Source organism: Pipistrellus kuhlii, unplaced genomic scaffold, assembly GCF_014108245.1.
Source record: "Pipistrellus kuhlii isolate mPipKuh1 unplaced genomic scaffold, mPipKuh1.p scaffold_m20_p_9, whole genome shotgun sequence".
In the NCBI taxonomy this organism is placed as follows: Eukaryota; Metazoa; Chordata; class Mammalia; order Chiroptera; family Vespertilionidae; genus Pipistrellus; species Pipistrellus kuhlii.
The window spans coordinates 55,435,651-55,462,078 of record NW_023425595.1 but is presented as its reverse complement, the minus strand read 5'-3'; the positions used below and the strand labels follow the sequence as shown (position 1 = coordinate 55,462,078).

Sequence of the window (26,428 nt, the reverse complement as noted above, 5' to 3'; positions counted from 1 at the left end):
CACCCCGGGAGGGATCCAGGACTGAGAGGCATCACACCCAGGCACTGTGGACCTGCGTCCCACCCCTTCATCCAAAGGGACAGGTGAGAGGAGGAAGAGCCTCGCAGGAAGGGGAAACCCCGAACCACAGTGCCTGACCCCTCTCCCAGCAGATTTGCATATCCCAGACCCTCCAGTGCTTTCAGGCACTGAGCATTCCTGCATCTTCCCTGCCTCCCAGCTGCTGACCCCCACTGTTTCCTGCCCCAGAAACACTCTGTCATCCCCAATTTTCAGTATTTATAGCCTAAATGGATGGTGGGCATAGTTGCTTTTCCATGGATTTTATTTGATAAGAACCCAGTGAAGTCACTTAGCAGCTGAGCTGCTCAAACTTCATCAGGGACAACGAATGACACAACTTACTTGGTTTTGATAGCAAAGCAATCTTATTCTTTTATTTTTTAAAATAAATTTTTATTGATTTCAGAGAGGAAGGGAGAGGGAGAGAGAAAGAAACATCAATGATGAGAGAGAATCATTGATCAACTGCCTCCTGCACGTGGCCTACTGGGGATCGAGTCTACAACTCAGGCATATGCCCTTGACTAGAATCGAACCTGGGACCCTTCAGTCCTCAGGCCGAAGTTCAAGCACTGAGCAAAACCAGCTGGGCAAACAATTCTATTCTTAAAGACTTGATTTTTGTTATAAACAACTTGATTTGAATCATATCAAACCAATATACATTTTTAAATGAAATGTCTCTTCATGTCACTAATGAAATTCTACCTTAAAGCTTATGTTTTATAATCTATGCTAATAAAAGGGTAATATGTGAATTAAAATGGACGTCTTCCAGGCATCTATCCAAACATCTTTCTGGACAAAGCCACAGTGGCAGGGGCCAAGGCAGAAGGGCAATCAGGCTGGCAAGGGAGGGCAGTTAGGGGAGATCAGGCTGGCAGGGGAACAGATGGGGCAATCAGGGCAGCAGGCAGAGGTGGCCAGGGGCGATCAGGCAGGCAGGCAGGTGAGCAGTTAGGAGCCAATGGTCCCAGATTATGAGGGCCATGTCGGGCCTAAACTGGCAGTCAGACATCTCCCAAGGGATTCAGATTGGAAAGGTGTAGGCCAGGCGGAGGGAAACCCCTCCCCAGCATGAATTTCATGCACCAGGCCTCTAGTGAATTAATAAACGTCTTATTATCCTTTATAGATAATATATACACAATTGAACAAAGCCTTTCATAGAGCTTATTATAAAGTGGTTCCAGTTATATGAATTTCAGATAGTGAGGGGGTATATTCTCAAATCACTGGGTTATGAGATGCCCCTCTGAGAGTTTCCTCCACATTTAGGGCAATACTAGGTGCCACACTCTACTGTGTGCCTCCCAGGCATCTGGAAGGAAACAGAGCAGCACTGAAGCAGAATCGAATATCATTGGCTTCCTATCCTTTGCTATACTCCCATCAGTAGTTTCTTAGCATTGTTAGGCTGTGTCTATGCATATCAAATATTAGATTCTCATGTCAGATCCGTAGAGAAGCCTCCTCCCCCAATTTAGTCTACCCAAACATGTCCCACCAGCAGAGCCTCAGAAGAGAACCTCCTCAATGTCAGCAAGCCCTACTTAGATGATATTCAAGTGTCACAGTTGAGCTCTAAGGTGTGAAACTGACTTCACTTCTTTCCATAAGTGAAGAGTACTGTCCCATGACAAAGCTGTTCTGGTACATAATAACTGTTACTTTAACTTCTGATACCTTGGAAGTCGTTCTACTTCTTTTCCTTTTATTTTCAGTGCTTTAAAATTTTTTTCCCAATCATGAACAGTAGAAAGATGCTTTTCCACTAGAGCTTCCATATCAACTTGCCCAATTATAACCCATTCCTAAGAATGAAAAGTATATTATTAAAGAAATAGCACTAATAAATTGACATTTTAAAGTTTATAGTCTAACTATTAGTATATATTAGGACTGAACCTATAAAAAGGGACAAGTGTAATTGTAAGCAAATTTCAATTTAAGAATATAAATACAATCATTACTATGCATCTAAAGAATGAACAGGGAAAACATTTATTTATGTTAACCTAAACAACCGAATAAGCAGTTGCTATGATGCGCACTGACCATCAGAGGGCAGACACTCCATGCAGGAGATGCCCCCTTGTGGTCAGTACGCTCCCACAGCAGTGAGAGTGCTGCTCAACTGACTGCAGGGCGCCAGACGCAAGAGCCTGGCGAGCTCAGCTGCAGGAGCCTCTGCTGCCTCCACAGCAGCGCACTATTGAGCAGCTGTGTGCAGCAGGGCCAGGATGGGAGGGAGCAGCGCGACGCCCAGCATAGGTTTGGGCTCCTCCCCAGTTGCCAGCCGCTTCGTGAACTACTACATCTCTCAGGGGTTGTCGAATTGCCAGTTTTGGCCCGATCCCTGTATATTTGGCCAACCCAGCAGTCTGACATCCCCCAAGGGGTCCTGGATTGCAAGAGGGCACAGGCCAGGCTGAGGGACCCCACCAGTTCACAAATCTGTGCACCGGGCCTCTAGTGACAATATAAAAATACAGTGATCATAAAACTTTGAAGAAACAAACAAAACAAAAAAACCCTTACTTTATATTCTCTTATCAAATTTGATGTATACTAAGATAGACTCACTACTGTTAAGCCAAGAGCCACTCCAAGCTTCAAATCTGAAAGTATTCATATTCAATTCATTCTAGAAATTTAAAACACAGAAGCACTGCAGTGGCAGTTAAAAACTGGTTGAATTCCTACTTATAGTCTTAGGATCAATATCAATTAGCAATGAATGCAATTAGGGTTTATCTTTAGAGTTAGTGGTAATAATATATTTAAACAAAAGCAAAATGTTTAATCATATCATCTCAATTTAATTAACTTTGAACACCTCCCTCCACGGATTGCTCTTGTTCCAAAGAATGAAGAAAATGATATATTTCCCTAAAAGGAATTAAAATTGGCACAACAGAGTCATGACATATTCCAAGTTAACAGAACAATTTTTTACAAAACTACTTTCTCAATCTTCAAATAGTCAAAAGATATAAATCATCTGTGGCATAAACTTACCTTGTATAAGAATCCTTAAGCCTGGCTTTCTGGCTTGCAATATTTTTATTTTATATCACACAATGCAAACTAATGGTTTGTATATGTAATACTTAATCAACCAACCAGGTGAAATATTATAATATAATAGAAGGATGAAAATTACATGTTCCATACCTTATGTTGGTGTAAAACAGCCAATAATCTCCGAAATAAATCTTCTGCCTTTCTGAAAATAGTCAGAAATCCACTTGCATTTCTATCAATCATAATAGAAAAAATAGATTCATCTCCTGCCTCACCCACTCCCTTAAACTGATTAGGAATGCTGATAAATCTCTTCATTTCTCTGTAATATTTAGCACGGATTTCTTCAAAAGGAGGCCTGAATTGTAACCGTCCTTGTCTGTAAGTAAATAAGTAACTTTAAAATGTAAATTATTAGAAAATTTTAGAATGAAAAGAAAACTGGGTTTAAAAAAAAATCTTACTTGTACAGTAAGTCTATATTTATTTCGGGAAGATTCTCATTAAGTGCTTCTAAGCCCATCTGATACTGATGCTCCAGAGCTTTGTATAGCTGATGATTCCAGTGCAGCTTCCATGCATGCATGTCACTTGCTTGAAATCCCTAATATGTTATATTTACATTTTTTATTTAAAAATTAGGTAGGAGAATGAGGGTTAATGCGTTCATATCATATAGAGTAAAACTATAAGCAATAAAAAACTTATTTTAAAATATCTTTAAAAAAAGCAACTCTTGTAGTTACTTTTAATTTCTACTTGTAGTATGAGAGGTTACATAAAGTCAAACAAGAAAATTTCTAATTTTCATGTTTATAAATGGAATACAAAAATCAGTAAAATTTTAAAAATTAAGTTATAAATATAACTTATAGATTTTAGAATTGGACTTTATGTTAACAGTAAAAGAAACAACAATTTTTCTGTGAATTTTTTAGTCCTTTTTAAAAATATTACCATCAAGTATAGCTCTATTCTTCCCTTCTCACCCCCTAAATAAACCTTCCACATTTTAAAACATGTTAAATTTAAATATAAAAATGCTCAGGATAGTTTATATAATCTTTTGCTTCCATAGAACCATAAACATATCAATTCTAACACTTTAATTTTTGTTTTTGTTTTTCTTAAGTTCTAAGAACTAAAATATATATGCAGCCCTGCCAGTGGCTCAGTGATTGAGTGTCAAACTATGAACCAGAAGGTCACAGGTCAATTCCTAGTCAGGGCACATAGCTGGGTTGCAGGCTCAATCCCCAGTAGGGGGTGTGCAGGAGGCAGCTGATCAATGATTCTCATCATCAATGTTTCTCTCTCTCTCTCCCTCTCCCTTCATCTTTGAAAGAAAAATATGTTTTAAAATACACACACACACACACACACACACACACACATGTATAAGACACGTAACTCATATTCAAAACCAAGATATGTGGCAGGCTCTGTGTTAACTGCTTTTTTTTTTTTTTACATCATTTCTTATATAAAAATGTGACTAGAACTGAATTTTTCCCAAAAAAAGGAAAAAGTTCTAATATAGAGTTATATCAATCATTAGGCTTCTGCCTAAACTTAACTTTGTGTTCTACAGATGCCACAACTACCTAAAAGAAATGATATAATAAATAGTTAAGCACCATGTCAGAAAAACTATAAACTCTGAATTGAGAGATTTGGTATTCCATAAGACAAATAGAAATTTCTTATATTTTTAATGTAAATGCATTGTTATTTTATGGTCTTTATGTATAATTCAATAAATTTCTAATTCATTAGTAAAAGTTTATAAATAACCTTGATAGACTTTTCAGCAATTCATATATTCAAACTTTTCAGCAATAGATATATTAAATTCATATATTCTCTGAAATGGTCATATTTTAAAGTGTAGACATAATTCAAACTAAAACATACTCTACCTGTGCTTCTACACTTGCTAAGCCAGTTCTCAATTCTTGTAATCCATCTTTCCAACGCTGTTGTTGCCGAAGCAGATCAATATTCATAAGAAGTACCACCTGTTAAAAATCAGAGTAATTAACTTTTCAGTGGAAAAACTGGACAGACACGACTAAGTGATCCAGGTTAACTCAACCCAAAGTATGACATACCAATACATGATCAATGCATTGAGAAAGGCGAAACAGCACTTCAGTGATATTCCAGCCAAAATGGCATAATGCTAACTTAATCATGAGAAAATACCATATAACCCACATCTAGAGATATTCTACAAGATCAGTGACAAGTACTCATTGAAAGTTTCAAGGTCATGAAAAACAAGCAAAGACTGAGGAAGAGGACACTCCAGAGACTCGCCAAGTAAATGCAAAATAGGATCCTGGATTGGATCTTTGGGGGGAAAAAAGACTAGTGGAGAAACTGCAAAATTCAAAAACAGCTTATTTCCTAGTTTTGTTAACTCTACCATGGTTATTTAGGTTGTTAACAGGGGAAGCTCAACAAAGTGTAGTATAAATAAACTCTGTTCTATTTTTACAACTTTAAGTCTCAAATTATTCCCAAGTAAGAAGTTATTTTAAATTATATATTTAAATAATACTATTTATAGCTCATTCAATTTTATAAATAAAGTATACCTTTTCACAAAATGTAATGTGCCATTTTCTCAGCTTTCTATTTTCAGTGGCAAGTCGGTCAGCAGCACTTTGGAGCTTTTGAATGTAGCCTTCTAACTCGTTAGGATTATCCCAAGTAATTTGTGACTTTCCCCCACTTCCAGCTTTTGAATTCTAAGGTACAAATAGCAGTTAGTATTTAAATGCATTACTTTTTTCCCAAAAATTCCATATTCTACATCATAATTCCAGTAATTCCTAGCACCCACCAACCTGCAATAAAAAGAGCATAATATTCCCATTTTATAAATAATAAGACAATCTGACCAACATTGAGTAGCCTCATTCATTCCAGGTTCTCCCTCTTACAAGTAAAAAACCCTGTACCTAACATAACAAACAATCATAGGAAGAGTGAAACGTAGAAGTAAGAAGAAATAGACCGTGAACAAGTCTTATGAATTAAGGAACAAGATACCTGGGTTTCCCTACTGTTTCCCATATCTCCAGGAAAGGACACTGAAGAAGCCTCCAATCTAGACAAATAAAGCTCCGGAAAACACCTATTTCTTCTCGCCAAAGGGCTAGGAAAACAGTCGCCTGCTAGAAACGCCTTTTAGCAATACCCACCCTGTGCAAGCCAACACCAGTAAAAAAAACACTTCTCTGATATTTCAGTGAGACCAAGTAGAGAGTTGATCTCTCATCCCCTGCTTAGCAAAAGCAGGCAGCACTCAAACTCCCCTGCCAAGGTAATGTCAATAGGTTGAACTATACTACTTTGCATGAGTTTCCTAAATCTTACCAAATTATTAAAATGAAATTTTATAACAACATCTGATGTAGTGCTCTACATATGAAGAGGGAATACTTAAGACAAACATGTAAGAGGAGAGAGGATAGAGAGACATAATAGAAGGTTCTATACCAATTGAATAGTGAAGTATAGCAAGTTTCTGAAAAACAGAAGAGCCTCAATAGATAGATGATGAGTAAATGAAATTAAACAATACTATATAATGAAAGCCTAATATGCAAATTGTCCCCTCAGACGGTCGTTCAACTGGGAGTTCGACCGCTCGCTGTGTCGTACGCTGACCACCAGGGGGTGGCACAGAACATGACAGGCATTGGCAACACAGCATTGGCAGCTGGCAGCAGTGGAGGCGCTGCTGGCCCTGATGGGACCCAACGAGAGCAGGACAACAGTAGGATGGTAGAGCAAGTGAGTAGGCAGTGCCAGGTCAAGGTGGGTGCAAGCGGGGCCTCAAAAGACTAGCCGATCACCCTGCAGACAGTGACCAGTGGTGGCAGAAGGAAGCAGGACTACTGTCTGACTCCCAGGAGCTAAGGAAGCCGAGTGGAAGGCCCGGCCCAGATTGATCACTCCACAGATGGATGGTGGAGCAGGTGAGGGGCCAGGCCAAGGCAGAATGCCAGGTTGGGCTATGGGGCTATGAGGTTGGGGCCACAAACTGTGGCCTGATCTCTGCAGGGGTGGGATTTCCCAAAGGACCCTACCTATATATGAATTCATGTGCTGGGCCTCTAGTTATATAATAAATTCAATAAAATATTCTGTGAATCAGTTCTAAAGCATTTATTAATAATTGGAGACCCAATGCATGAATTCATGCACCAGTGGGGTCCCTCAGCCTGGCTTATGGGATCAGGCCGAAACCAGCTCGCCAACATCCCCCGAGGGGACCCAGATTACAAGAGGGTGCAGGCCAGGATGAGGGCCCCCATGGGGAATTGAAGCCAAGGAGGGACCAGGGTTGGCCAGTCAGGGAGGTACCATGGGAGGGACCCATCCAGGGCGTATCCAGCCCATCTCGCTCAGTCCCGACTGGCTGGACCCCAGCAGCAAGCTAACATACCAGTTAGTGTCTACCCCTTGGTGGTCAGTGCACGTCATAGCAAGCAGTTGAGCAGCCTTAGCATATCATTAACATATTATACTTTGATTGGTTAAATGGCTGAACATTTAACACATTTAGAACATTTAGCACATTTAGCACATTAGTCTTTTATTATGTAGGATTACTACACAGAACTTAACATTGTATTCCTTGAGAATATGAAAATAGAGTCCTTCCAATATGCTACAACATATGAGTGGCCAGAGTTTTATTATTTTGTTGTTGTTGTTGTTAATCCTCACCTGTGGATTTTTTTTTTTAATATATTTTATTGATTTTCTACAAAGAGGCAGGGAGAGGGACAGAGAGCCAGACACATCAATGAGAAACACTGAACAGCTGCCTCCTGAACCCATGCCCGCGCCCCCTGCCCCCTTGCCACCAGGGATGTGCCGGCAACCAAGTCACATGCCCCCAATGGGAAATCGAACATGGGACCTTTCAGTCTGCAGACCAACGCTCCATCCACTGAGTCAAACTGGTTTCGGCACTTGTGGATATTCTTCACATTGATTTTTTTTTTTTTTTTTTTTTTTTTAAGGGAGTGGAAGAGATGGGGAGAAACAGAAAGAAACCAGGGCCAGGGATTGAGCCTGCAACCAAGGTACATGCACTCAACCATAATTGAAACCACGTCCCTTCAGTCCAAAGGCCAACACTCTAACCACTTGCCAAAGAATTATAAAGAACCACAGTGTTCTCTCTCCTCCTATCTCAGTGTTTTATCCACCACTATGTCTCATTTAACATGCTACAAATAACAAAAGTATTTAGTTATCACACCCAATTTCTTAAAATGAGTTTTCTCTTCAGAAATATCAAAATATTATTTTTGTTGTTGTTAATCCTCATACTGGGATACTTTTTCCATTGGTTTTTAGAGAATGGAAGGGAGGGGGAGATACAAAGAAAGAGAAATATGGATGTGAGAGAGACACATTAATTGGTTGCCTTATACACACACCCCAACCAGGGATGGGGATCAAGTATTCAACCAAGATATGTGGCCTTGACAGGTATCAAATTCACAACCCTCAGTCCATGGGCCAATTCTCTACCACTGACCCAAACTGATAAGGGCTCATGATATTTTGAATACATTTATTAGAAAAGAAAAACTCTAAAGGCTTACAATTAAAATAACCAATGGACACAGACACTAGAGAAGTGAGGGCATGTGTTGGGGGATGGGAGTGGCTGGGGAGAGGTCAATAGGAGGAAAAAACAAAACATGTAATACTTTAATCAATAAAAATTAAAAATATATATATACTGTATATAATCTATATATTAGTTGAAAAGATCAAAATAATAAAATATGATCCTAATTCCAAAAAGTACACTTTAAATATATGTAGAAAGCACAGTTTAAAAGCTATACACCAGACTGTTGAGAATAGCCATATCTTGGTGGTAAGATTATAAGATCTTTTTTTATTCTTTTTGTTTACCTAAATTTTTAAATTTTCCCCATTATAAACTTGTATTGAGCTTTGGCAACAGGAAAAAATGGTTTTACAATATCTGTAAATATGTTATAGGTTTTATATAAGCTTATTTATTTATTTATAGATTTCCTGTAGATTTATATAACTTCTAGTTCATTTTAAGCCTGAGTACTAGTGTGCAGAAAAGAGTTAACATAGTAAGTCTGATTATTATCCCTTAAAAAGCCTACTTAGCCAAAACCAGTTTGGCTCAGTGGATAGAGCGTCAGTCTGCGAACTGAAAGGTCCCAGGTTCAATTCCAGTCAAGGGCCTATACCTTGGTTGTGGGCACATCCTCAGTAGGGGGTGTGCAGGAGGCAGCTGATCGATGTTTCTAACTCTCTATCCCTCTCTCTTCCTTTCTGAAAAAAAATCAATAAAATACATTTTTTTTAAATACCACATACCCTAATTAAGTTAATAACAATGTACCTAACTATATAGTTTAAGTTTAAAAAATTTGGCTCTCAAAAGAAATTTCAATCATTGTACTGTTAATATTTGGCTCTGTTGACTAATGAGTTTGCTGACCACTGACTTAGTGGATAGAGCATTGGCCTGCAGACTGAAGTGTCAAGGGCATATACCGCAGTTTCAGGTTCCATCCAGACTGGGGCACGTGCAGGAGGCAACGAATCAATGTGTCTTTCTCACGTTGATGTTTCTCTCCCTGTCTCACCCTCTCCCTTCAACTTCCTCTAAAAATCAATGGAAAAATATCCACAGGTGATGATTATAAAAATAAAAAGTCTTATATCAATGGCTGTATTGAGCTGAAAGATACACTGAAAAACTAAGAAATAAGAAATATTTCACATGTAAAAACTAATTATAAAAACATGAAAAGTCCATTTACCTTAATTATCTGTTCAAATGCTAAGGCAGATTGTAACATCATTGGTCTCTGACTTTGAATCATTTGTTGATCGATAGAATTGTAAAAATGTGCCACCTACAAAGTAAAAGTCCAATTAACAAAAGTCAGTAATAATTAGTGTACTTACCATTTTGTTTTTATTCATGTATTATTATATGCAACCAGCAAATGTGTGTTGACCTATAATTTGGCAAGTCATGTCCTGGGGGCTAATTAAACAAATATTATAAAACCTAGTCCCTGGACTCAAAAGTACAGCCTCACAGAGAACACAGAGGAAACCGGAAAACCATGTTAAGTGCTAAAAAAAAAAAAAACCTGAACTCTTTATCCTTGCAACTCTCCAAACCTGCTCCTTCCTCTTCTAGTATATAACACAATGATTTGTACATTTCTTAGACCAAAAAAATCATATAAATTTGCATTGTCCTTATTCTTCTCTCACATACCACATTAGTGAAGTCTATTGACTATATACTTAGATAATATATATGGAATCCAACTACTTTACCACCTCAATCAATCCCCTCCCATTCCAAGCAACCTCATCTCTTGACAAGACCAGTGAAGCAGCCTCCTAACTGGTCTCTCTATTTCCCAGTAGGGCCTCTTATTGTCTATGCAAAGTCTCCAAGTCAACCAGAGTGGTCCTTTCTTAAATATAAGTCATATACCATTTGCATACTCAAAACCTTCCAATGACTTCCCAATACATTGAGAAAAAGTCCAAAATCAGGAAAACTAAAAACAAAAGAACATATACTATTACAACAATCTGGAAATTTTATTATCTATCCAACATCCTACTACTCTACTCCAGCTAAATGTCTACTCATAAGCAAAGGTATACATAAATAGATTTTCCCAGTTGTTCTTCCAGGGGTAAATACAAATACTATGTTATCATTCATTCTTCTTTTGAGCTCCTATTGTGTTAAGCTAAATACTTAGGATACAAGACTCTCTGCTTTTGAATATGCAATCCCTCTCTCTGAAATGATCACCCATCTCAACCCCTTATGCTTTTAATAAAACTCTTCCAGACTCACATCAAACAGCATTTCTCTGAAAAAAATTTACCTGAAACTATCTCTACCTCTACCCAGGAAAATAATTGGAAGCTACTACGTCTATGCTCTCACTGGACTTTGTAAACATCTATAATATGGTACTCATAATATATTAAATACCATATTGATATGTTCACATATCTGCCATCACTCTATGAACTGTACTGTAATACATATGAGCTTTGAAATCAGAGAGACTTGGTATCAAATCCCAGCTTCACAATTTGTTAGCTGTGTGAAAAACCTGTTACAAATTTGATCCCAATTAGACTAGTCAGGAGATTAATATAAATAAGACATCTATCAGAAGGTTTGATATTTAATGAGAACTCAATGTTTAGTTTGCTCTCTCCCACTAGACCAGTGATTCTGTTATAGTAATGGTAATAAGGATAAATACAATATTGAATAAGTATTTAAGTGTGGAATTGAAGTGTGATATCTGAAAGTGTGGAATGTAATGTAAACAAACTTATAACCATATTTGATTTGCACCCAAAGCTACATTTGGCAATGTCTGGAGATATTTTTTATTGTTAGGACTATGCTCATGCTACTGGCCAAAGATGCTGCTAAAAACATCTTATAATGAACAAGATGTCAGAAGTTGAGAAATTCTGAGCTAGAGTATGACTGTAATATAGTGATTATTTTATCCTTACTACACTGTAACTGGTGGTACAGGTGCTCAATTAATCTTTGTTGAAGAAAATAATAAGTGAGAGACCAAATACACAAGATACTGTCCTGGCCTTCTCAATCCTAACTATCAAGTGAGAGAGAAAATTAAAAAAAAAAAAAAAAGTGATTTGCACACTGCACACAGAATAAGGAACAATCAACTAAAAGAAGACACAACCAAGAGAGTGAATTTTGAATTGAGGATTAAAGGAAGACTTTTGAGTTTTCTAATCAGAAAATACAGGAATCAGTGTATGGAGCCACATTCCATTTCATATAATCATGAACCGGTCCAATATGAGGGGAAAATATAGATAGTGAAGGTCATAACCAGTAAGGTTAGTACATAATTAAAGAAGGGCCTTGTATACTGTGCCAAGGACATAGTAAATGAGGTGATAATAGTTGGCTTTAAACTGGTAAATGAAATTATGGTAATGAGCTAAACAGGTATTATAGATTGAGGAAATAACTAAGATCAGCCTGGTAATTGTCTAAGAATCTGCCTCTTGAAAGCAGGCAGAAGATCTCCTTTAATTAGAAGGTCCTTTAAGACCCATGCAAGTAACATGAAAGAAAGATGAAAAGACAATATAATATCCTATCTTTCTTAAAGCTTTTAAAATGAAAAGCAATACCTTAAATTATTAAATGCCTATAACATTTTCAAAGAAAATTGTGTAACAAATCAATTTCATCAGTTAATTGTGTCATTATATTAGCCTAAAAAAATTAAAAGTAGAAAACAAATATCCAAATACAATGAACTCAGAATAGCCATGTTTTCAAATATATAATTTCATACCTGTTTAAGAATAATTGCTTGCTTGCAGAATTTCTGTGCAATGTTTGCAACTTGCTGTATTTTGGCAGGAATAACAAAGCCAAGTGCAGAAAGTTGACGAACTTCTCTCAGAAGAATCACCAACCGATCTGAATAATGCACTTTTAATGATCCATCATTAGAATCCAATTCCATAATTCTACTGTTAGCCTCAATACTGCAAAACAAAATGATTGACTTTTTAAGTTTCATGTTCTCACTCTTCTAAAGTTAATTCAAGGTAAAAGAAAAAATTTAATTATAGTTTTCAACGTGTTTTCTTTTTACACACAGTATCTCACAATTCAGATCTTGATAAACTGTAATGGCTAAAATATAACAATATTTCAACCAAGAACTTTTGAATTCATAAAAATCAATCTCTCAACTTTCAACTAAGATTCAAAACTGATATATACACCATAAAGAAAAAAATTTTTGATTCATTTTATAAAAGTTTGTGGGGTTTTTTTTACTCCTCTTATTTGGTTCTTTAATACTTTTTTTTAATTGATTAGAGAGAGAGAGAGAGAGAAACATTAGTGATGAGAGAATCATTGATCCACTGCCTCCTGCACGCCCCACACCGGGGATTGAGCCTGCAACCTAGGCATGTGCTGTGACAGGGAACTGAACCATGACATCCTGGTTCATAGGTCAACACTCAACCACTGAGCCATGCAGCCAAGCAATTCTTTAATCAATTATAAGAACATCAAAATTTTAGGAACAGAGATAGTCCAATGTTTCACTACTCTTGGTTTTACTACCTAAGGACTGTCCTTTCTTTATGTTTCATGTAAAAGCTACAATTGCAAATTTTACACTGGGACACTCAAATCAGCATGAATTGTAAAAAGTAAGCAGAGCTAAATTAAGCATAAAGTATATTTTCATGACCTTTCTTTCAGTATCATATTTATATAACGCTCATTCTTTTAAATCACTTCCATAAATAAGAGATCTTGCAGGTGTAAGGACAGAAGCTACTAAAAAGCAAAGAACAAATCTATTCAGCCTATTTTAAAACACATAAAACAGGGCATACTTTAAAATAAGTTGAAATTATTTACCCGAAACTTTTCTATATGAACATAAAGCCTGTCAGAAAATTATTATGGTGGTCCTTTTTGCTTTTATTCTCATCTAATCTTCAAAATTAGGCTCTACATAACAGTATATCCTAAAATATGTTCAAAACACACTGACTCTCAGGATAATAATGAGTTAAAAAAAAAAAAAAGTGGAAGTCAGGGTGTTTCGTTGTCAAATGGGAAACAAATACTGTGTTGAACGAAGTTACAGACTCTTCCCAGCAAGTCTCAGTCCCTTGGTATAGGGTGGATCTCCACTGGAGCTGTAGTGATAAAAGTGAATAGATTCCAAAATTAGTTAACTGAAGAACTCTTTCTTCTTTTTTTGGTCTGGAACATCTCTCCTATCTTAGGTTCAGGATAGACAGGGTAAATATTAACTGGTGAAGTTATAGTCATTATGCCCTAGCACCTTTTGGTTCTTCTATTCTTCCTCCAACACCAAAATGCAAGATAAAAGGGGGGAAACTATTTATTCAGTTTAAGAAACTATCTCTTACAACCTAATTGTCCTTCTTAGCAATATAAGGAAAATGAAGTTTCATATTATAAAGTTACTTTTAGAAAGTAACAAGTTTCTAAAAATTTAAATACTGATGGGCATTTGGGCTGTTTCCAAATCTCGGCTACCTATCTATAATAAAATAGAAACAATTATATTCTTGGAAAGTGTACCAGGACAAAGAAACAATGGTTTTTCTAGACCATCCTGTTTTCTGTGTGGTTTTTTTTTTTTAATGTATTTTTCACTATTGATGGTATTACAGGGATCTCCTATTTCCCCCACTTTTCCCCCTCCTCCCAGCCCCCACCCACCTCCCCAGATCTTCACTACCTATTGCCCATACCCATGGGCTATGCATATAACTATATAAGTTCTTTGGTTTTTGTCTTCTCGTCCCCCGAACCCAACATCGAGGTATGTGAGTCTGTTCCATGCCTCCATGCTTTGGATCTCATTTTGTTCCACAGATAAGTGAGATCATGTGATATTTGTCTTTCTCATTTTGGCTTATTCCACTTAGTATAATATTCTCCAAATGCATCCATGCTGTCCCAAAGGGTAAGAGATCCCTCTTTTACAGCTGCGTAGTATTCCATAGTGTAAATGTCCCACAACTTTTTTATCCATTCATCTACTGATGGGCACTTGGGCTGTTTCCAAATCTTGGCTACCTATCTATAATGAAAGTGTAATATGCTAATTAAACTGGACAGCCGAACAACCTTCTGGATGACAACTATGACACACACTGGTGACGGGCCAGCCAAGGTGGGTGCGATGCAATTGATGAGGGGTCCATGACCACCCTACATAAGGAGGCTCAGGCCACCAGCCAGCAGGGCAATCAATTGGGGGGCCACCACAATCTCCCCAAAGAGGGAGGCCCAGGCCATTGACCAGCAGGCTGCAGCAGGTGGGTGGGACCTCCCTCTATGAAGGGGATCCATCTCGGAGCCCCAGTCAGGTGGGCAAGGCCTAGCTCTTTGGGGTGATGGATCACAGGACTCTCAGACAGTTAGAGCGCAGAGGCTGGGCTGAGGGACCACTCCCCGTGCATGAGTCTCGTGAACTGGGCCTATAGTTATAAGTAAAATGGCTATGAACACAGGTGTGCATATATTCTTTCCCATTGGTAGTTTGGGGGTTTTTAGGGTTTTTTCCAGAAGTGGGATGACTGGGTCAAACAGAAGTCGTATTTTTAATTTTTTTGAGGAAACGCCATACTGTTTCCCATAGTGGCTTATACAAATCTGCATTCCCACCAGCAGTAAACTACTGTTCCCTTCTCTCCACATCCTTGCCAGCATTTGCTGTTTGTTGATGTTTTTATGTCAGCCATTCTGACAGGTGGGAGGTGATATCTCATTGTGGTTTTAATTTGCATTTCTCTGATGATTAGTGACTTTGAGCAGTTTTTCATGTGACTCCTGGCCATTTCTATGTCCTCTTTGAAAAAATAGATATTCACTTCCTCTGCCAATTTTTTAATTGGATTGTCTTCTTTTTGTTGAGTCGCATGAGTACTTAACATATTTTGTATACTCACGTCTTATCAGATGGGTCATTGGTAAATGTTTTCTCCCAAGCAGTGGAATTCCTTTTCAATTTAATGATTTATTTTACTGAGAAGAACCTTATTATTTTGATGTAGTCCTATTTGTTTATTTTCTCCTTAGTTTACTTTGCCCTCCGAGTTGCATCCATAAACATACTGCTGCATAAAGATGTCTGATATTTTACTGCCTATGTTTTTTACTACAGTTTTTATGTTTTCATGACTTCCATTTAAGTCTTTTATCCACCTTGAGTTTATTCTTGTGTATTGTGTCTAGTTTCATCAACTGGTATGTGTCTGTCAGGTTTTCCCAGCACTACTTGTTGAAGAGACAGTCTTTACTCCATTGTATGTTCTTGCATTCTTTGTCAAATATTGACTGTAATGATGTAGGTCAATTTCTGGGATTTCTGTTCTGACCCATTGTTCTAGATGCCTGTTCTTGTGCCAGTACCAGGCTGTTTTTGGTTATAATCGCTTTGTAGTATAGTTTGATACCTGGTATTGAGATCTCTCCTACTTCATTCTTATTTCTCAAGATTGCTACAGCTATTCGCGTATTTTATGGTTCCAAATAAATTTTTAGAGTATTTTTCTAACTCTGTGAAGTATGCCATTGGAATTTTAATAGAGAAGGTGAATATTGTACCAGTCTTGCATTCCTGGAATAAATGCCACTTGATTATGATATATGATCTTTTTAGCATATTACTGGGTCAATTTGCTAATATTTGGTGAGGATTTTAGCATCTGTGTTCATCAAGGATATTGGCCTGTACTTTTCTTTGTAGTGTCTTAATCTGGTTTTTTAATTAGGATAATGCTGGCTTCATAAAAAGAGCCTAGAAGTGTTCCTTCCTCTTGAATTTTTTTGGACTATTTTGAGGATATGTGTTAGTTCTTATTTGAATTTTTGGTAGAATTCATCAATAAATCCATCCAGTTCAGGGCTTTTGTTTGCTGAAAGTTTTTAAATTATTGCTTCAATTTCATCAGCTGTTACTTGCCTATTCAGGTTTTCTGATTCTACCTAATTGAGTCTTGGAAGATTGTATGTTTCAAGGAATCTGTCCATTTCATCCAGGTTTGCCAGTTTGTTGGTATATAGTTGTTCATAGTATTTGCTTACAGTCCTTTGCATTTCTGTGGTGTCCATTGTTATATCACCTCTCCTCGTCTGATTTATTTGGGTCCTCTCTCTTTGTTTCTTATAGAGTCTAACTAGTTCATTAATCTTGCTTATCTTTTCAAAGCAGCTCTTGGATTTATTAATCTTTTGTACTATAGTTTTTAAGTCACTATGTCATTTATTCCCGCTGATCTTTATAATTCCCTTCATTCTACTTCCTTTGGATTTTCTTGCTGTTCCCTTCTATTTCCTTTAGATTTTAGGTTAGTTTATTAGTCATTTTTCTTGTTTCTTAAGGTAGGAATTCCCTCTCAGAACTGCTTTCACTGTGTCCCAAACATAGGTTTTGTGTTTTGTTTGTTTTGTTTTTTTTCATTTGTTTCCAGGAAGACTTAATTTCTTCCTTGATCTCATTGATAACCATATTCATTGTTTAATAACCTTCTACTAGCCTCCATGTATTTTAGTATTTTCTGAGTATTTTATTGTACTTTATTTCTAACTTCATGTCATTGTGATCTGAGAAGATGCTTGGTGTTATATCAATCTTCTTGAATTTGTAGACTTGTTTTTGTGCAGTAGCATGAAGCCTATCTTTAACAATGTTCCATGTGCACTTGAATATACATTCTGTTGTGTTGGGGTGAAATGTTCCACAAATATCAATTAGATCCATCTGATCTAGTGTGTCATTTAAGGCTTGTTTCCTTGTTTTTTGTCTGGAAGATTTATCCCAAGATCTCAATAGGGTGTTAAAGTACTGCTGTCAATCTGTCCCATAAGACCCATCAAGAGTTTTTTAATGTTCTTGAATGCTCCTATATTGGGTGCATGTATGTTTACAAGGGTAATATTTTCTTTTTTAATCAATCCCTTTACTAGTATGAAGTGGCCTTCTTTGTCCCTTGTTATGGCCTTCATTTTGAAATCTTCTTTGATGAGTATTGCTACTCCAGTGTCTTTTTTTTTTTTTCCTTTCCTTTTGCATGGAATATATTTTTCCATCCTTTCACTCTCAGTCTCTGTCTTTTTTTTCTGAGGTGTGTCTCTTGTAGATAGCACTCTAGTATATATGGGTCATGTTTCTTATCCAGTCACACTATGTCTTTTGACTAGATCACTTAGTCCATTTAAATTTAAAATTATTATAGATATTTGTTTGTTGCCGTTTTTATTTTCTTTATGCCTATGCTCCCCTCTCCTTTTCTTCTTCTTGAAATAGTCCCTTTTATATTTCTTGCATTGCTGGCTTGGTGGTATTGTACTCCTTTAAGATCTTTTTGTCTGGAAAGCCTTTTGTTTCACATTCAAATTTACGTGATAGCCTCACTGGATACAGTAGTCTTTGATTTAGGACCTTGCTTTTAATTACTTTGCATACTTCATGGCCACTCACTTCGGGCCTGAAATGTTTCTTTAGGGACGTTAGTTGCCATTCTAATAGGAACCCCTTTGTATTAATTTTCTCTCTCTTGAGGCCATTAAGATGGTTTTTAACATCTGCCATTTTAATTGTGATGTGTCTACATGTGGGTCTCTTGGAGTTCATCTTGATTAGGATGCTCTGTGCCTCCTGAACTTGCGTGGCATTTTCCTTAACCAGGTTGGGGAAGTTTTCTGTCATTATTTCTTTAAATTTGTTCTCTATTCCTTTCTCATCCTCTGCCCTTTCTGGCATTCCTATATTTCATGTTGTCCCAGAGCTCCCTTACGCCATCTTCCTACTTTTTAATTCTTTTTTCTATTTGCTGCTCTAATTGTGTATCTATTTCGAACCTTGTTTTCCAAGTCACTGATTCAGTTGTCTGCTTCATCCAATCTGTTTTTAATCCCTTCCAGTGTGGTCATATCAGATATATCATTCTTCATTTCTATCTGGTTCTTGTTAATGACCTCTATATCCCTTCTCATGCTATTGTAATTTGTACTTTATAACCATTGTTTTGAACTCTATTTCTAATAGACTGCTTACCTCCATCTTATTTAATTCTTTTTCTGGGCATTCTTTCTCTCACTTTGGGGTTGTTTCTATGTCTCCCCTTATTAGCTATCCTATCTAATAAAAGAGTAACATGCAAATTAACTAACGCCACTACACACACAAACCACACCCCCAAGCCACACTCAACAGCCAATCAGGAGCAAATATGCAAATAAACACAAACAAGATGGCTACAGCCACAGAAAGCAAGAGGGAGGCTTGGGATTCCCTGGTAATGGAGGAAGCCAAGCTTTCCACCTGCCCTTGCTGGTCTAGGCCTCCACTCAAGACTACAAAGTTTAAATGATAGAAGATACATAAACCCCAACAGAAATGGCTGCCGCCATGGAGCAAGCAAAAGGCTTAGCTCTGCTCCAGGCTACAAAGTTTCAATTGTAGAAGATAAATAAATTCCAGATACCAAGGCCTCCGCTTGGGTCACCAGGGGGAGGGAGAGGGGCCATGGCCGGCCTACAAACCACCACAGGTCCTTCCCCCAGCTGCACCACACCCCAAGGGAACTCCCATCCTGATCTTGGACACCCTTCAGGGCAAACCAGCTAGCCCCAACCTAAGCACCAGGCCTCTATTCTATCTAATAAAAGAGTAATATGCAGATTGACCATCACTCCAACATACAAGATGGTCACCACAAGATGGCCGGCAGGGGAGGGCAGTTGGGAGGGACCAGGCCTGCAGGGGAGGGAAGTTAGGGGCAAAAAAGCCAGCAGGGGAGCAGTTTGGCATCAATCAGGCTGGCAGAGGAGTGGTTAAGGGGTGATCAGGCTGGCAACCAGAAGCGGTTAGGGGCAATCAGGAAGGCAGGCAAACGAGCAGTTGGGAGGCAGCAGTCCTGGATTGTGAGAGGGATCCCAGATTAGACAGGGTGCAGGCTGGACTGAGGGACTCCTTCCCCTCCCTCCTCCATGCACAAATTTCATGCACCAGGCCTCTAGTCTCTTTATATTTGCTTCTATGTATTAGACAGAACTGCTATGCCTCCCATTCTTTGTGGGATGGCCTTACATTAAAGGTATCTTGAAGTGTCCAGTGGTATAGACTCTGTTCATCTGAGCTGGATGCTCTAGGAAGGCCCTTTGTATGTGTTGTTTGGGTTCTCCTGTTGTAATTGGGAATTGACTGTTGATGCCTCATGTGGGAGGGATCTCCCCTCTGACTTTTTGCCAGTGAGGTTCAATCCCAATGTCTTCATGCCATCTGTCCAGTGGTCAGGGACTCCTTAGCACAGAGTCTGGGTCTGCCTTGAGTCTTATTCCTTGATTAACCCTATTCTGGGCTGTACTTCCTTCTCCCACAGAGCTGGTACCACAGGTGTTAGCTGCAAGCACTTGAGGCCCTGCAATCACTGAGCAGTCTGGGATATCTATTGGAGGCAGGGGGGTGGGGAACCAAACTGCTGTTTCTGACTAATTAGATCAGGCAAAGACTCAAAGCATCCAGAGAACCACTCTGCCTGCAGACTAATTGGATTCAAAGTATCCTCAAGCAATGGTCCACAGGTTCGGTAAGAGGTTTTCCAACAGGGTGGGACAATTGCTACTGCCAAGAGGCTTATTTTTATTCTTAGTTTCTTTCTAGGACTCAGAAACTCCACATGGTGGGGCAGAAGAACATCCAATATTATGAGTCAACTGCTTTATCCCAGGCAAAAATATCAGGATAGCACAGGTTTACCTTAGAAAGATGACCTCCACAGAATGAGGGAATAATTCAGCAAAGGTGTCTGCCTTCCAAGCCTTATCCCTGGACCCTAAACCCTGGCTTATGTTTATACAGCTCCAGTCCTCTCTGCCCACCCTTTGCCAGAGCACAAGGTGAGTGGCTGCACACAGAATTTTGTGCGTTGGCCCTTTAAAAGGGTGCCTGCATTTCCATCCCTCTATCCCTGGCAGAAAGCAATCCAGCTGATTTTCACAGCCTGATGTTACATGGACACCTTTCTCAGTTCTGGTCCTCTATATTCGGGTGCCTAGCTTGGGATTAAACCCCGAGTTCTCAGTGGCAACCCCCAACAGCTGAGATATCTCTCCGTACTTCATCTGCTGTCTGTGGGAACACATGCCCTTTTGTACCTCTGCCCTTCCTACCAGCCTTTATGTGGTCTCTGTTTTCTGTCCTTGGTTACCAAGATTCTCTCTAGGTAGTCCTCAGTTCATTTTTCAGGGTGGTTCTTCTGTATTTTGCTATATTTCCATTTTGGTCTTGGGAGCATGTCTGTGAGCTTCCACTTACTCTGCCACCATTTTTAATCCCTTTTGACCATCCATTTTAAATACCCAGTAGAAAAATTAGGTTAATCAATTAAATTACATTCAAAACATATGTAAATACCATTAACAAATAATTTAAGAAGAAAAAAAGCCTAAATCCAAAAATGGAATCTGCTGTTCTGGGCAATGAACCTGAGAAACAAGAAGGAGGCAGTCAACTAACTACATCATCAAATTGCCAACCTTAATGACTTAAAGGCTGATAAACAAAACCTAACCAAAAAAATGTAAAGGAGTAGCAGCAAGTGTGAAGAAAAAAAAGAGTAGAGATGATTAATTCCATCTTGCCACTGGAATACTAACAGAAAAAAAATTCTTGTGCAGATTTCACTATTTAGTATATTTAAACTTACCATAAACCCGATCTAGAATCAGACAAACCAGACTGAATATCCCTGGACCAATCATCAAATTGTTCTTGTTCATACAGTTTAAACTGCTCTAAGAGATCTTCAGCACTTCGATGGAAAGTTCGATATCCTGATGAGTCAGACAAAACAGCCTCTGCTATCTTGATGGCATCATCCACCTTAATAAGCCAAATTATAAGGATATTATTTAAAATCTAACGAAATTAGCATAAAATAAGCCCCATTCTCTGATCTTAGAAATTATTTTCCCATTCATCTATAAATAGTATAATAGAAGATTTTCCAGTGAATATAAAAATATCAACCTCAGGACAGCAAAACACAGAAAATAATGCATACAAGGCATAATCTGAAGGTTAAAATAAGGGAAATTCAAGTGAAACTCCAAAAATTTTGCAATACTCCTAAATATATTAAGCAGTAGTTTTGACCCTTTGTTAAATGCTCTGGTTACTATCTTAAACAATGATAAACGCAATTTGAATGGCAATTTAAAGGAGAGAAATTCCTTCATAACTGTACAAAGAACAATGTAGCACCTTAGAAAGCTGAGAAAATTAAGCAGCATCAAAGTAAAACATCAAAAATACAAACTTGAATAAGTAAAAATCTCAAACATGTTAGCCTTAATAGTACCCTATAACAGTGCTCTCCTTTTGAATATTTTTTACAAAGACACTTACCTGGAAAACTCCAGTTGTAATGATAAATGGTTTGATAATTATCTCCATACAAGGAATGAGAAAAACCATTACAACCTCCTCAGCACACTTTTTCAGAATTCTACTTTTCACATAAAAATTTAATGGATATACGAAGGAAAATAGAAAATGTCTTTTAATGTTTTCACTACAATTCTAGAGTAACTTCTATATTAATTTAGCAGATTTTACAATTAGTGTTCTTCAACTTTTATTCCAATAAATACCTTCAGTTCCAACTGGCGAACCCAAACTATATTATTAACAACCTCTGAAAGGTTTTTGCCAGAAAGTGGCCCAGATGCATCACCAGGTATTCCTCGGCTCCGGTTCTCAAAGTCTAATCGAAAATCTATAAAATTTAAATCAAATAAACGATTAGACACATTTAGCAAAGATTTCCTAAAGATGTTCCAAGAACTATGTCAAATATCATTGATAGAAAAATAAGAGTTGGTCCCTTAATGTAGACTTAATCCTAAATAGTATACAACATAGAAAAAAGTGAGCTACAAAAATATTTTCTCCAGCAAATACTATAATCTCTGATAAACTTTTACCTTTCACTGAGTCCATAAGCCTTGCCAGTAAAGTTTCTCGTTCTAACATCAATTCTTTGCTTATAATTGGACGCTTCACCAACTCTTTGTATTTCAGAAATGCTTGAAGAAGCTAATATAAAATAAAATAATATATGTTTATCGCAAGTGGATTAACTAAAATAGACTAGAGAAAGTATTAGATGTAAAATATTTCAGTATTTTACCTGTTGTGGACTATCTTGAATTTCTGAAATATAATTTTTCAATTTTCCTGCTATTCTTCGTTCCACGGGTATAATAATTTTTTCATATTGAGACACTGCAGCTTTCCATAAAGGCTAAACAAATTGTCAATATTGTTAGACTTTAATATCTAAAAACTGCCTTTAAAAGAACAACACAAACAGGAAATTATATTTAGAAACATATATATTCAACCTCAGTATATGGATTATATTGCACTGGATTCAGGCCAGTAAAAGGTTCAAATACTCGAGCCAGGATTTTCTCTTCACTAGCAGGTAAAAAATGGAGAAGCTTCTCATGAATTATTCTAACATCCAAGACCTAAAACAAATATTAAAAATAAATTTATTTAAATAAATAAATCTGCACAAATAAGTCTAAAACCTAAAGATACTGAGCAAGAATTTCTTTACCTAGGTCCTCTGAAATGAAAACTGAAACTATAATTTTCAGAATTACTCATCAATATTCAAAGTGATAAGCAAAGACATACTATATTAACATATCAATCAGTGTGCTCAAATCTAGTGAAAAAATATAATATCTAAATATTTTAAAATTTTGCTTAAAACTCATATATATTATAGCTCCTCTCCTCCTTATTATAGTACTTATGACAGCCATAATTCTGCATTAAATTGCAATTCTGATAATGAAACAATATTAACAATTCTTTTATGTACCATTTACAAACTACCAGAAAACAAATTATATTTTGTATCTAAAATTTTCCCAGTAATCAAGAGATAATCAAAAAGGTTAAGTAAAAACACTATAATCTTCCATGAGTCAGAAATATCTATACAAACTCATGATTTATTTTTATCCTGATAAAAACAAAACACCAATTTAACAATTGTGGCCTAAAAGCATTGAGAACTAAGTAAAATGTAACACTTCCTCAACCAGATTTTTGTTGCTAAATACTATTTTTTACTAAAAAGATCCAGGATGTTTGGAAAAATTACTAATTCCAGATATGAGACAAAAATATAAAAGATGTGCTGGTACATTTTGGGAGGCTTGAAAGTAAGGAAATTGTCGAAGAAACACTGTAATAGATGGAAACAAAATATAACACCTCATGGGTTAATAATAATTCTACTAAAAAAACATTTCATTGATCTCCAATAGAAATTACTATGATACTAACTTATTTATTCATTTTTTTAAAGTGATAAATAAAAGTAATCGTCTATCCAGCTATTCCTATACACACTTTATTTCAGAGTAACTAATAAATGGATGAGGAAAAGTTCTTCCACATCACTAAAAATGTAGAAAGAACAACAGAATTAGAAAGTCCCCATTTTATATTATCTCGTAATCATTAATGGCTGCTAAAATCATTAAGAAAAAAATGGAGAGCCAAAACCGGTTTGGCTCAGTGGATAGAGCATCTGCCTGCCGACTGAGAGGTCCCAGGGGCATGTGCCTTGGTTGCAGGAGGCAGCTGATTGATGTTTCTCTCTCGTTGGTGTTTCTGGCTCTTTATCCCACTCCCTTCCTCTCTGAAAAAGTCAATAAATTTTTTTTTTAATGGAGAGCATTATAACAGATGATCAAGCTTAACATACCTGAACCCACATATCAAACTAAAAGTTGGAAAGTACCTATGAAGCAGTTGAAACAATCAGAAAAATTGAACACTGGTTAGATATAAAATAATGTTAGGAAATAGTTATAATTTTGGTGGATGTGAGAGTGATATTATGATTATGGTATTAAGGATGAAAGTATATGATTTCTTGAATTGGCTTTTAAAATACTCTAGAAAAGCCGAAACTGGTTTGGCTCAGTGGTAGAGCGTCGGTCTGCGGACTGAAAGGTCCCAGGTTTGATTCTGGTCAAGGGCATGTACCTGGGTTGCGGGCACATTCCCAGTAGGGGGTGTGCAAGAGGCAGCTAGTGGATGTTTCTCTCTCATCGACTTTTCTAGCTCTCTTTCTCTCTCTCTTCTTCTCTGTGAAAAATCAATAAAATATATTTTAAAAAATAAAATAAATAAATAAATAAATAAATAATACTCTAGAAAAAAATAAAAGGAAGGCAGGTTAGAGAAAGATGGAATAAGAACTAAATAATGTCAAAGGCTGTTGAAATTGAGCAATGGATACATTGGTATTCATTATAATATTTTACTTTTAAATATGTTTTAAGTTTTTCATGGTGAAAAAGTTTTTTTTTTTAAAAATCCCCCAAAGAACTGTGATTCCTGCAAGCAAAAAAGAAAAAAAGTCAGATTTGCAATTTTTCTTCTCATTTTGCCTATCCCTTCAAGCTAAATATATGTCCTATACTGAAATTCAGAAGTAATGAAAATTAAGCAGCTATTTAAAATATTTCCATTGAGTGATCCCCTAAAGAAGCCGTCCTGCTTACAAACAATTTCAATAGTTAATGGAATGTCTGATAGGCTGCATACATGGACAAGTGGGCTGATTATCTTTTTTATAACAAAGAATGAAACAGAAGTCATAATTCACAGTTGAACACACACCAAAGAGAAAGGTGGAAACCAGCACTGTCATACCAGATGACTGTCAAAGTATTTCACATGAACTTCAACCCTATTCTCTCCCAAAAATATAAAGAGTTTCTATCAGATGTAGTGCTTATAAATTATAACATACATTCATAAATGTGAGGGCCTGCTTCACACTTAAAGAACCAAGCCCGGGCCCGTGGGCTTAGTGGTTAGAGTGTCAGCCTGGGAACAGAAGAGCCTCAGACTCCATTTCCAGTCAAAGGCAAGTATATGGGTAACAGGCTCAATATCTTTCTCTCTCTCTTTCTCTCTCTCTCTTTCTATCTCTCTCCCTCTCTCTCTCTCTTTCTTTCTCTCTCTCTCTCTCTCTCTGTCCCTTCCCTCCCCCTTTTCTCTGAAAATCAACGGAAAAAATATCCTCGGGTGGGAATTAACAACAAAAAAGACAAAGAGCCAAATAATCTAACGATACCTCTTCAAGGCGTTTGCCAAGTTTGCCCAGTGTTTCAGGGAAATACTTTCCACTTTTCCACGGGTGAGGAACATAGCGCTGCCACACCTGGCCTGTGAGGTGATTACAGGCGGTCACCCACTGTTCACAAATGGAAATCCCAGCTTTCAGATTTTCCTTCACAAGATAATAAGGATCTTCCCATAGACTCAGAGTTCCCAACTTTCTCTGAACAAATCTTCCAAATGAACCACCTAATAAAATATAAAGCAAGCTTCTTCATGGAAATGCCTTTTTACAAAATAATTATAGAATACATGCCTACAACAGAATTAACATACAAATTAGTAAACTAAGGTTGTATGAAATACCACAATGCCCACCTTAAATCTGCACTGTCAATAACAAATATTTTTTTAAATTACAAAATAAGTTCTAAATTAATACATGCATAGGGACTAAAAATATATATAAATTTATTTATATTAATGACCAAAGAATGTGACACATGGTTTAAATTAACCAACTATATGCAAATATCAAT

General features: G+C 37.1%; 1 protein-coding gene across 1 annotated transcript in view; it reads right to left on the bottom strand.

Moving 5' to 3' along the window:
* DYNC2H1 (dynein cytoplasmic 2 heavy chain 1) overlaps positions 1 to 26,428 on the bottom strand; it is a 246,906-nt gene that overhangs the window by 215,918 nt on the left and 4,560 nt on the right. The window contains 13 exon segments of the mRNA XM_036426957.2: positions 1,750 to 1,877; positions 3,241 to 3,469; positions 3,555 to 3,694; positions 5,010 to 5,108; positions 5,691 to 5,843; positions 9,936 to 10,031; positions 12,513 to 12,708; positions 21,439 to 21,614; positions 22,385 to 22,509; positions 22,718 to 22,829; positions 22,924 to 23,037; positions 23,138 to 23,266; positions 25,906 to 26,138. Of these exon segments, the coding sequence (XP_036282850.2) occupies positions 1,750 to 1,877; positions 3,241 to 3,469; positions 3,555 to 3,694; positions 5,010 to 5,108; positions 5,691 to 5,843; positions 9,936 to 10,031; positions 12,513 to 12,708; positions 21,439 to 21,614; positions 22,385 to 22,509; positions 22,718 to 22,829; positions 22,924 to 23,037; positions 23,138 to 23,266; positions 25,906 to 26,138 (1,930 nt within the window).